Source organism: Gasterosteus aculeatus, chromosome 4 (assembly GCF_964276395.1).
Source record: "Gasterosteus aculeatus chromosome 4, fGasAcu3.hap1.1, whole genome shotgun sequence".
Taxonomy (NCBI): domain Eukaryota; kingdom Metazoa; phylum Chordata; class Actinopteri; order Perciformes; family Gasterosteidae; genus Gasterosteus; species Gasterosteus aculeatus.
Window position 1 is genome coordinate 8100299 of NC_135691.1, and position 12418 is coordinate 8112716.

The window sequence follows — 12418 nt, forward strand, 5'->3', positions numbered from 1 at the left end:
AAATCTTATTATGAAAAAAGTAAAATAGATATCAAGAAGCAGTTTTCTAAATAAATGAGTTTAGACTTTTGTCAACATTTTAAGGTTTAAATGGTGTCTGTAGCTGAAAGATTGGCAAAGCAGAAAAATGTGAATGATATGAGATTATATAAGATTATAAACATTGACGCACAAACATCTTGATTATACGATGACCCAGAACACAATGTGCACAGACTCTCTGTCGTCTAAGTAACTCATATTGACTGAGGTAAAACCTTTTCCTTTGCTATCGGCTCTAATTGCTCTGCGTATCTGAAAAAAAACAGCCTGTTTTTAGGCCCCTGTTCAAAAATGGCATAGCCATGATGAAAAGGGAGTTTTTCTCTGGAAATAAAAGGTTAAGGGGAACCCTTGTGAGCGTCTAAAAGAATATGGCACACAGCAAAAATTAAAAAAATGAAAAGAAAAGCAACTTACAGGGTATCCGTCCCTTTAAAACGTGGAGACACCAGAGGAAAAACACAGTGTGTTGACAGTATATGAGGAATGTTTTACTTTGGTAGAGTGGAGCAGAACAGAGCTTTCAGTACTGGCCTCAGAGGAGAGAAGAGAAAGTTCCCGCCCCTCCAACCTGAAGACGGGAAGGAATGTTTGAGAGACGCATAAAATGGCTGCTGGAAATTTATCAGACAAAAAACCCCTCACTGGGGAAAATGCATTTTTTTGTTTGTTGGAGTTTTGTTTGGAGCAGTTTCAAACGGATGAGTTATAAGATAATAAGGTAATAATCTTTGTGCATTCTCACCCTATAGGTTTGCATGGAAGGTCTTATCTGGAGGGTGGTTGTTCCTGCGTCCACGTCCACTGCTGCTGTTTCTATTATTATTAGCAGTTCTGCACACTACTCTTAACATACGGATCATTAACGTCATATCTATTGAGAATTTAGTAAATAATTAATGTTGTTCTAGGGACAGAAGATGTCTCTGTTATGTCTGATATCGAAGGAACAGGAGCGTCGCTTATGTGTGTTTTGAGAAGTGGTGCTATGGATAATTACCGAGACCACCGTTAAGTAACAGATGGAGTCATTCGAAGCCTCGCGATTGACCCTAAAAGTATATGGGGCCAATGTCATAAAGTACATTGTCCACTAACGGGGACGGTTGGGGACGTGTTGCAAGAAATCTATTGACAATGGAAATAATGAGACGGTACAGACGTTCTTTTTATTTGACACAGGTAAACACTCACAAGTTGTTTACTCAGGCATCTTTTTCCAAACAGGCTGCTGTTGATCTTCAGTGGTAATCTGGTGGTTATTTTCCATTGCCAAACAGCTAAATCTATGACATCATTCCACTGTCTTTCATTAACACTTAAAAACATAAAGGCTGAGCGCCTGAGCTTTTTTTCTTTTCCATGACAGATTGAGCCGATTATCTTCACGCGTCACTCCAGCAGTGTGACGAGATCCTCTTTTGTCACGGGAAATGTCAGCACGCAGGTTTCTGGGCCTTGTCTTCGGGGCATGGTCCTCCCGCTGACGAGCATTATTGGGAATATGGAGTGTATCTTGATGATGTTTGCTACAGAGTCAAACAGCTGAGGAGGAATAACATGAGCTTTGAATTAAACATGACGAGGAGAGCGTCGGTTGAACTCTCTTTTTGAGACATTTGTCCACTCACATCGCTCGACCGCTGCCCCGTTCCCAGGGCGTACTTGCCGGAGCTCACGATGAACCGGATTTTGATATTGTAAACCTTCTTCTCGTGATACACGGCCAACACAAAGGGCTCCCCGTTGGTGTTCGTGGAGCAGTCTCGTACCAAAAAGGCTCCGTCCTGAAGTGGTTAATGTGAGAAAGAATGTACTGTTTCTTTTGGTAAGAAAGAATAGAAGTGATACAAATGCATATTATCCAATTGACTTTATCCCAGAATTATTCCAAACTCTCATTTGCTTGTCGGGATTTATTGTGGATCTGTATTTTCAACCCTTATTTCACAAGGAGCCTCCTGAAAGTACCCTGTCGACTTTTATGGATTCTGAACTCTGTTGTTTCTTTTTTTCGTGTCAGTTACCACTGATTTTTATGTTCATTCTATTAGTTGTTCTTGTGTAAAATATGAGTGTGCTATTGAAGGAAAGAGGAGATACACTACCTTGTTTACCAGGTGTAAGGCGTGTTCAGCGTCTGCTCGAGTACAAGCCCCAACATACCAGTCTTCTTCGCTGTTTGTCTGCCCGACAATAACAGAGATGGAAGAAGTTAGTTTTTTTTAATTTTTTTATCTTACTCAAGCTCAAGACAAAAATTAGCATCAAAATATAATTAAAGCACAAATAAACAAAAAGGATGCAGAATTGCCTTTTCCATTGCCATTAAGAGTCAAATATATGAACAAGAATTGGTAATAAATACATTTCTCATTTTAATGTTTTGGCTGCTTAATATGAAATACTATTTATATTCATGGGTAGTTCAACTCATAACAATAGATAATCATTTGTATGGTTGACTCATGTTTAGTATCAATAATTTAAATCTGCAAAGCTAAATCAGCTCAAAGTAACTGAAGCATCTGTTTAATCAGTTTTGTGTAACAAAAATCCTGTTTGTCTTTGAAACGTCGTAGAGTGGAAGTAAATTTAAAGTACCTCAAACTCTGCTTGATTACTTAATTGATTACACGTATTTAATTTCAGTTCAGTGCCTAATAGACTTTACTGCAGTAAGTGGTAGCCAGTATACCTGTTGAGGCTTTTCCATTGGAACAAAGTCATGCTGGTCAACGTCTCCTTTGGTTTGAGGCCACTCGTGGTGATGCCGTTTTGATCGCCCCCTCTCTGTAAGTAGACGCTAGTGTCATAGATTTCATCAATAAGGGTATTTGGATACTGATGATCTATGACATCACTTACCTATACTTTGTTGTGAACTAAACAAAGGAAGAAAGAGCCATCAAACATTAATCAGCATTACATGATTGTCCTGAAATGCCGGGGAGATGAAACGCTCACCTTCTTTCTAAATGATGAGTTTCCAAATCCAGAGAATTTTTTAGGTTGGAATGAAGGGATGAAACACTATCAGCACGCTGCAGACCTGAAGACACATTAAACATTTTGACCTGTCAAGACCTGCTCAACCAAAGAAATATGACACTCACACAGGTTTAGCTCTTACCTTTGGGTTTTAAACTGAGTTCAGCCTATTAGAAGTATTAACAAAAAAATTAAATTCAAACAAACATCAGATTGTTTGAGGGTCTTTTTCTATTCTGGTCAGACAGTTAATTGGGAAATTTCTAGTAAAAATTCTAATTCTACAACATGTCTTGTCATGACAGCACTGACATTTTAACATAACTTCTTACTTTTTTAGTTTCTCTCTGCCGCCTGAAATGAAAAAGAAGAATCTTTTATAATAATTATTAAATATGACATCACAAAAGACCTCGTCAATGAAAGCCACGAGCTGTTTCTGTAATTATGTTTCCAACCAGCTGATGGCGTCACTGCCACACTCTGCAGACTGTGAGGCCAGAAAGAGGTCACACAGGGTCAAAGTAAAACAAACGATGGTCTCTGCACAGTAAAGACAGTTCTCACCCTTTCCTGCAGCATTCGTCTATCGCCAGCCAAGGCAATTGATTCACTATCTCCGTCGGAGGTGATGGAGATCGCCTGGAAGCAGAAAGACTGCAAGTGCAATCACAACTCATTTAAAAGCAACAACGAACGGCTTGGATAGTAGTCGAGTAAATTACCTGTGTGAGCGCTGTGATGTGGAAAAGAGAGAAAAATTGTCACCTATTAATCAAGTAGCAATAATCAACAGTGTTTATTGGCACAGTAACACAAGCAACAATGAGTACTGGATGCATAGCGAGGTGTTTACCTGCTCTACTGGTAGCCAAGGCAAGGGCTTCTTATCTGTAAGATCCAGATGTGAACGTGTGAGATGCTTCTGAGGCGGTGGAATAAGAGTTCATTAAGTTGATTTACCTAATCTGAACTTTCTTCTGCCTGGTTTAAGGTCCCGGTTTACTGCAGGACCGCTGACTGAAAAACAAGCAATGCAGAAAGACATAACGTATGTGTGGAAGAACGGCCAGTTAGTGGCAGCCCTTAAAAATCACCTGCCGTCAACGCCTCATTCCCCTTTGGTTCTGTGCTGTACAGGTATGTTGGTTCACGTTAAATTGTATTCTGTACACTAACACGAAGGCACCTCTGGTCCTGTGCTCTACAGATAGAGAGAGGGGGAACCTGCTGCTGTTTTGCCATTTTATATTTTGTAATTTTAGGTTTACTTTCTGATGTTTCCCTCAGTTGTTTCGCTTGCAGTGTTCAATTTGCCTGGTTTTTATAATCTTAATCCTGTTTTTAGTGATTTGTGCTTACCTTGGTTTCATCGTTTTTCTTTAATAAAACCTTTTCTTAATTACTACAAACGTTTCTGCCTAATCCAGAGTAAGTTATTAGCGTGCCTTGGGTATTTGAGTCTGTATTTCTTGGGGTGTAAGTCCCCAGGTGGCGTTGCTGGTTGCTTCCCCTAAAGCCCCCGTCACATACATCAGCTGACACGCCATTACATCTTTCAACATTGCATCTGCGGCCCGAAGGATCATCAGCTATTGGCACAAACATTCATTAAAAAAGGTTTGTAAAATGTTAAATGGGATTTGTAAAGGTGTGCAGGTACCTTAGTCTATCTCTTGTAGTGCGCAGTGGATTTTAGTATAACTATTTACCTAAATAGTTTGAGCCATACAGGAACAGTATTGCAAAATATACATTGAGCTAAAAGAGATGTGTGTGTGTGTGTTTTTGGTTCTACAGGTGACCCTTTCACATCCTGGAAAGCCATTTGATTTAATATTACATCTTAAATAATTCAGGTTAAGTGACCATGCGTTGCTTTTGCAGCAGTTAGCAGCCAAGTAGTAAAAAGTAAAAAAAAAAGTTGCAAAGATCAGCTAATATAAAGCAAACTGCAGACGTATCAGATCCAGATGACGCAGCGCCTAATGTCACTCTACCTGAAGGAGGTGGGATTTCCCTCTGCGGCACGTTGGCCTGGTGAAGAGGAGCACACGACGACAATCAGCAGACATTCACAGTCCACTAACAGATAATGAATCCGGACGGAAAACTCACGGCGCAGAGTGATGGGAGTATCGTAGCCGACTGTGCCCTCGGGAGATCCCTATCTGCCAAAGTAAAACAAGTTGAGATGCCCTCACTCTCATCAGCGACGTAATGACAGCAGCTTCAGTGGTTTCCGCCGTTGGCCGACGGTTCAAAGTATAGTTCCCATCACCGCTTTAACGCCGCAGATTTAAAAGCCGTGTTCGGTGTTGAAGTTGCAGACGTGCAGCCGCGAGGCCCCTGGCTGTGGGCCGCATCCATGCAGGATGTTAAAGGGAGTGTATTCACAGCACATCTCCCCCTCGGCTGCCTGGTAATTGTAGCCTCCCCGCGGTTGGCCTCAGCCAACAGATGGCCCTGGAGGCTGGCTGGCTCAGCGTGAGCTGCTCCCTGCTTCTCGCACTCTCTCAGATGCGCACTTGCTTTCATTCTCCCCCACAGTTTGCGGCGGCGCTTCATTCAGCTTTGTTCTAATTATGTTCACCAGAAGCTTTTATCTCCAGGAAAGTGAGAAACTCACTCCCATTGCGTCCAGATGCAAACTTTTGGACTTTCTTTCTTCATTCATTCTTATGGTTTTTATGGATAGAGGTTTGTGAACTACTTTTATTGTTATACATTTAAGGCAAACCGGATTTATGAGACAAATATTAAAGGGGACATTTACTCTTACAGAGTTGCTCCACCCCCTGAACCGCGAAGAAACCCGTTTGTTAGTTGTTACAACAAACCCTGAATTGAAACCCCCCCCCACACGCTTCAGATCTACGCATCCTGAACCGGAAACAGCACAGACAGACAGCAGCGTCCCCCCCCCGCCTCCCCCCTCTCTACCTGCATACTCTCTCTCATCATGCATGGGCCTGGCAGGAAGTATGCGCGCATGAGTCACTTCCGGGTCATCCACCACGTCGTACTCGGGCTCCGACACGTTTTTATAGTTGCTGCACCTTTTCTTCCCGTTTCTGCCGGTGGTCTTGCGATCCTGCCGGAGAGGAAGATTTCAGTTCCATGAAATTGGAAGCACTGAGTGTGCGAGAGGCGAGATTTAACACAAAGAAGCTCTTGATAACACTTATTCCGCATCCAAGGACGTGTTGGAAACGAGTACGCTCGTTTGGTTTGATGAAATCAATAAACCCGATGACATTTGTGTGTCGACCATCACACACTGATATATTAGAGTAGTCAGATGCTTTACATGTGTGCAGCCCTGATAAGCACAGGAAGCTATAATGAGGTGTTACAACTGTACACACGAGGGATTTCCTTTTTTACAGCTTCACTCTTTACAGCACACATTTATAGCTGGTCTGTGACACCGTGTTAAATAATACAAATTGTCTGGTCTGTACTTTTGTGCAGCTGTGGCAAAGCTGGGAAAAAGGGGTGAGATCGGAATGAATATGGGACAAGAGGATGCATCAGTCATCGGCAAACAAACCGGCTCCTCTCGTTTATCTCCCTTTCGAAGCTCACATTCATTCATTTTGTTTTCATAAGTAATAATGAAACCCGAGATTGAATGAATGAATGTATATGATGTATTTTGTAAATAAAGCACACGTTCAGGCTCCTTTTATTGCAAGAGGTGGTTGGACGAGATTGACTCAAGCTTCATATAGATTGATTTTAACTATAAAACATCTAAAATCACTGTTACTAAATGGGTGAAACATTTCTTGGGGGCGGGGGATAAATTTCACATTTACCAACTATGACATGTGATAAAAGTCCCATGGCCAGAAAAGGGTCTGGTTGCTGCCACAACCAGACCAATCTTCACAGAATGGTGGAGCTGCACGTGTGATTATTCGGCCGTAGGGGTTAAAAAGCTCTCTGACCGGCTTTCTCTATCTTGGGGACCTGGCGAAATAGATTGTGCCGATTGTTGTTTAAGGAAGTTGAGAACATTCTGGCTCATAGTGAAATTGTCTACACGGGTGGCTACACGGATCTGATCAACCACAAGGGAAACCTGTCATCATCCGGCAAGCGGACGACTGTTACTGCTCAGGGAACATTCTTCTCTCAGTACAGCGTCACGAAATCTATGACTTCAAAAATGCATTTGTGAGACAGAGAGAGTGAAGAGTGGAAAGTGGGGAGAGGAAGCCGAAAGCCAGAAACATGATATCAAGGGAAACGTTCTACACCAACACGTCGTTTCTCCGCCCAGCACTTCTGAAACAAGCATCACGAGCCGACGACGCGTAGAAAGTACATCAAAGAAAGCATCAGAACATGATGGCAGGTTTCTCCGAAAGATGAGACAGCTAACACAGTCTTTTACAGCGTTTCATTAGTGTGATCAATGCAATCTACAGTAAATATGCATGGAATTCATCCATAACCAAAACGAAACATTCATGTGAGGCAGCGTGAGAACTTTAATTCAATTCTGAAGAATATTAATGTTGTTTTCTCTTTTATAGACGTATTCAAATGATTCAAATAAAACACCATTCATCTTTTGAGCTCTTATTATTTTCAGAGCTGATTATTGTATAAATCACTTTCCCAAATTGAAATTCTTTTACAATTTAACTTAGAAGGTAATGATAATGCAACACAAAAGTTATGAATGCCGACTCGCATCGCCGTGGTTTTTGCTGTGCTCTAACAATGACAGAGCAGAATCTCCCTCCTTCCCCATTTCTGTGCTAACAGGTAATCATACAGGGGGGGCGCAGACCCTCGGAGCTTCCCTCGGGAACGTCCATGTGGAACCATCGGGCAAGCGCTGCGATACAGGTCGGGCGCCATAACTCACCATTATCACAGCAGAGGCATGGCCGTTCCCTCTCTCTCTGCAGCTAACGAGGGACTGAAACAAAAATGGAAAACATCATTAGATGGGTGTTCTGCCAGAGTGTGTCTGTCCTTGGACTCCCCCCCCACCCCCCACCAACGCAAGAGACGTGGTCTTTTTATACAACTACACAGCGCTGCTAGTGGCCCCTCGCTGTTTGATCATCTGAGGCACAGCGCGAACGTTCCCTGGATATAATCATTTGGAAGATGTTGATAGATTTACAGTTTTATTCGAACACGAGGAGAGAAGAGCTGATGCTGCGAGAAACAAAAAAAACTAATAAATAAATTAAAATGAAGCTTTTTCTTGTAGTGCTTTAGCCTTAAAAATAAGACTAAAGTATATTTTAATGTCATTATTGAAGGGCATCCTTAAAGATTGATTTTTTTTTTGTATTCATATTCCTCACTAAGTGTGACCTGACATGAAAGAAAGAAAGACATTTGGATTATTTTTGGATAGTGCAAACAAAGTGCTGACTTTTTGTGCTCCAGTGTTCTGAACACCATCCAAAGGAGTGACATTGTTTCCATCCCATGGGTGACTTGTAAATCTTTGTCACATATCCTTAATTTATGAGCTTTTTAGAACACACTATCTCACTTTTAAAATTCCAGAGAGCAAAAATAGGAAAAAAAAAACACGGGGGTCTGCAACAATCAATATCTTTGACTGACACGTTGTTATCCTTGAATCCTTTCGGCTGTGAAGGAAAGCAAAACAGGAAGCAGGAAGGAAACCAAAATAGAAGCGAGGGCAATTGAGCGAGGCTCAGGGATTGTGATAATACCAGGAGACACTACAGGTACCAGCTCCCAGGCAGGAAAATCAAGCTCAGTATTGGATTTGGTGGTGTGGTCCAACACTCAGCGGGGCACTATGTCTACTTTGCAGAGCTTACCGGGCCATGGGAAGTGGTGTTGGATGAGACGTTTGAAAAAAAGAGAAAAGGAGATTAGATACTCGCGGCCAGCGTCTGAGCTTGAGCGGTTAGTCCAGAGAATAAACCTGCGTCTCATGGAAATTGGGTGCAGAGGATTTGTGGCAACTCAAACCCGCCGGGCGACTTGAGGATTTGTGACCTCTGGCTTTTCTACGAGCATCGAGAAAGAGCTCAGTCTGAGGATGGAAACTATACCAACAGGGACCCAACTGGGACGTACCGTGGATTGTTTGTCATAAAATGTCCCCCTCTTCTGTCGATCGTTTTTGCTGTGAAGATGTTAAAGCTGTTATTAAAAGTGGATGAAAGGTAGTTTACGTATGTAATCAGGTGCAACCGTCACTATTAGTTTGCACCCTTTTTTGGAAATACTTTGAGATTAAATGTGTCCCCAAAACATAATACGCACTTCGCAATATCTTATAAATTGTGATAAAAAAAAGTCCCTTCATAAATAACAGAAAGTCTTCCTCTTCTTGAATTCTCGCAGGAAATACCACATTTCGAAGCTTGTTCCGTCTTTATGGTGTTATTTTCATGCATTTTTACACGCTCACAAAAACAGCAGCTACCTACCTTCACAGACGACTGGTACAACACGGACGCCTGCCGCAGTGGGTGTCCAGCATATGTCTGCCTTTTTGCTAAAATACATTTGATAACAGACTCTGCGCACAGACCAACAGAAACAGCCTGAGCGGCTTCAACTGTGACTGTCAGAGTTAAGCAGCCCACTGCAGAAACCTGAAAGGGCTTCCTGTGTGGTAATAAACTGGCCTATAACCTATAAGGTCTTCACTGTTAGGGGGGTATTCTTCTGCATCTGTGCTCGAATTTGCAGGTAATTTAGCGGAAGCATTGTTTGTTTTTGGAGTTTTATGTTTGTTAATGTTTCTTTTACATTTGATTTATGCATAACCACTTTGGGTTTACCTTTTATCTGTGCACTCTGAGATTGTTTTCAGGCAACATTCATCTGGTAACCAGGCGCCGACCGTTTGTTCAGAGCTTCAGGGTCAAATGAATCCTCCAGTGCTGCAGATATTTCTCTTAATTTTAGCGACAGCATGGTGACATTTCAACATTTGATCTGCCGGGTGCAAAAGGAAGCATCGTGACATTTACTCTTTCCATCAGATCATAATCTTGCTTCATTTATACAGCAAACGAGAAGGTGAACCCAAATTACAATATTTTATTAACGCCCTTTGAGGCGATATTTCACTTGAGAGTAGTATTTTCAGTTAATAGCAGACACTTGATGAGAGTGGCAGTGAGTGATACTTTAAAAACTTTAAAGAAGTTTCCATTTGCCACATGGATTTGTCTCAGCAGCCTGGTAAACACATTAACCAAGTTTCAGACAGTGAGGGTCATTTAACTCAGTTAATAGTGGTTGTATAACAGCTGACATGAGGCAGAGAAATCAGCTGAATCATGCTGAGAATATTTTAAAACCGGCCACAAAGCTGGATTTTATGGTCCGTGAATAAGACACACTGACAGCAGTTAGAGACATATTTAAGGGTGAGCAATACTCTGACTTATTTAAACTTGAGTGCCTTTTCCAGGAAATTACTTAGGAGACATTCTGCCTACAGTCCTCATTCTGTAACCAGCATGTTCTACACTCACCACAGTCACTCTCAGCTCAGATCAGAGACGACAGCTAGGGGAAATCTCGTCGCTTGTAGCGTTTCTTTTTTCATTTTCGCAGCTCCAACCATTGTCTACATATGTGGTGATAACCATTTGGTCAACTTTATAACGCTGAACTCTCACAACGTGGCTTCGCAGCAGAAAACAGGGCAACAATCATGTGTCAGTGAGTGATGCTGAAAACCCTCATCTTAAAATCCCAACTATGCTAAAAGTCAATGTTGTGAGAGAAAGTTTTGTCAGTAGACTGTGGTTTAAGATATTTTAAATACATTAAGCGTTTGATTAAACTCTCCCTGTCTGAAGCGGCTCGGAGCTGAGCACAGGCGCACAAGGTCAACCTCCCTCCTGTGGTTTCTTCTGCAACGGTATAGCCTGACTTCCTGTGAAAGATTACCATCTAGCCTCTCGTGTTCTCACTGATGCTTATCTTTTGAGCCGCAAACGTCAACCCCCCCCCGAACATCTCTACACCTCGGCCCACAGCGACAGCCCCGTCGGCCTGTCAATCCGGCAGCTCATCATGTGTCCTCGACCCCACGCTCGTCCTCTTCCCGGGAGCCCAAAGAGGGAACCGACCTCCCCTCTTCTGTCCTGGACCTGTCACTCCGAAATAAGATCTGTGGTCCCGGTCTGGGGGGCCGAGGGGGGTGGGGGTGGGGGGCAGGTTGAGGAACACAGAAGTTGAATATGGGTGAGGTGTGCGTGTCAGTGCAGTTAAAGCGGTGATGTCGTGAAGGAAGCATGCTGGTGACATGAAGGAAAAGATCAAGAGCAGCTGCAGAGGTAGTAAGAATGTGGAGCCTCTTCTGTTCACAGTGATGGTGAATGCAGATGAGAAAGACTCATCAAACGGAAATCATTTAAGACTGTTTTTTTTGCTTTTAGCCTTCATTTACTTAGTCTGCTTGATGGTAGACTGTACTGCACCGACCCTGCAGATGTCATTCATCTCTGGTATAGATGGTGTCATACCTCCAGATAGATAAGATCCCGGAGAGGGAGAGCAGTCTGGCCCATCTGGCTATCTCTGGTGAGCGTGTGATTCAGCAGCGTGAATAATTAAAGCAGGGAGCAGCGATAGAAATCTGTAGACACCAGAGTCGAATAATACCGGACGGCCATCAGGGGCCTTTGGTGCGGCCGAGACGACATTAGTCACCCTCCCCGTGGCCCCGGGCAGCCGTCGGGGTGCAGAGCTGAAGGTCAGCGGATGATGGATGGACGCAGACCGGCGTCGGCTCACCGCTAAAGTTGACTCGAAAACGAATGTCTCGTACATGAAATGTTATCTTCATGGAGAAAGGTGCCCGATCTGATACTGCGGCCGTGCGTGTCGGGCTGTAAAGAGCGGAGGTCTCTCCATGGTGCAATGTGCATCGGAGGATGTGTTGTCTTTGGGAACAGGTCTTCTGCATAACAAACCACAACGGCCTCCTTGTTGACCGTTTTTATTCAAATTTCCTTTTAAAACAAAACAATCATCTTTGTTCTCACAGCAAATGATGCTGCTCCAAATACAGGCCGCGGGTAGCCGTCAAGATACAAGCCTCTGCACGAGCTCAACCCCAAATGAGCGTTCTGCTCTTCCCCGAGCATTAGTGTGATGGCACCGCGGCTCTCTTCCTCCCTCTCGCTCGGTCCGTTCATTATAATGGCGGCGTGTGTGTCGACTGAGGCTCCACGGCGGCGAAGGAGCCCCGTATTCAGGTCAACTCGCAGCCAGAGCGATTCCTCGATTATTCCTTATTTATCCCGGTCATTCCACCCCCCTGGTGTGGCGTGAAGCCTCGGGAAGAAGTGTTTTAAAGTGCGGGGATCCGGGGCTAATGACGAGCTGAGGGCGGATCGTCAGCGGG

At 43.3% G+C, this 12418-nt stretch overlaps 1 protein-coding gene and 1 long non-coding RNA gene across 3 annotated transcripts; one reads left to right on the plus strand and one right to left on the minus strand.

Annotated features, from left to right (window-relative positions):
* The first annotated feature begins 548 nt into the window (after positions 1-548).
* Positions 549-6756, plus strand: LOC144406290 (uncharacterized). The gene is made up of 4 exons (XR_013467524.1): positions 549-763; positions 4028-4173; positions 4518-4653; positions 4834-6756. It is a non-coding gene; the product is annotated as an uncharacterized LOC144406290 (long non-coding RNA).
* clnk (cytokine dependent hematopoietic cell linker) lies at positions 1187-9640 on the minus strand. 2 transcript variants are annotated; one of them, XM_078101996.1, is made up of 18 exons: positions 9477-9615; positions 9121-9169; positions 7916-7969; positions 5977-6127; positions 5152-5204; positions 5034-5070; positions 3997-4053; positions 3890-3924; positions 3759-3769; positions 3601-3675; positions 3366-3387; positions 3176-3200; positions 3010-3094; positions 2911-2927; positions 2741-2835; positions 2151-2228; positions 1674-1829; positions 1187-1587 (listed from the first exon to the last, which is right to left on the minus strand). In XM_078101996.1, exons 3-18 carry the CDS (start codon positions 7916-7918, stop codon positions 1435-1437), a joined length of 1053 nt encoding a protein of 350 aa, XP_077958122.1. In that variant the 5' UTR covers positions 7919-7969; positions 9121-9169; positions 9477-9615; the 3' UTR covers positions 1187-1434. The 2 variants fall into 2 exon arrangements, with proteins under 2 accessions (XP_077958122.1, XP_040031092.1); XM_040175158.2 differs by lacking the exon at positions 9121-9169 and having other exon boundaries at positions 9477-9640.
* Positions 9641-12418: the final 2778 nt, after the last annotated feature.

What these genes read in the sequence shown, in the direction of transcription:
- clnk (XM_040175158.2), bottom strand. An exon ending in GACGAATGCTGCAGGAAAGG is followed by an intron (nt 3,388 to 3,600) that starts GTGAGAACTGTC and finishes TTTTCATTTCAG; the next exon opens with GCGGCAGAGAGAAACTAAAA. An exon ending in CCTTACACCTGGTAAACAAG is followed by an intron (nt 1,830 to 2,150) that starts GTAGTGTATCTC and finishes TAACCACTTCAG; the next exon opens with GACGGAGCCTTTTTGGTACG.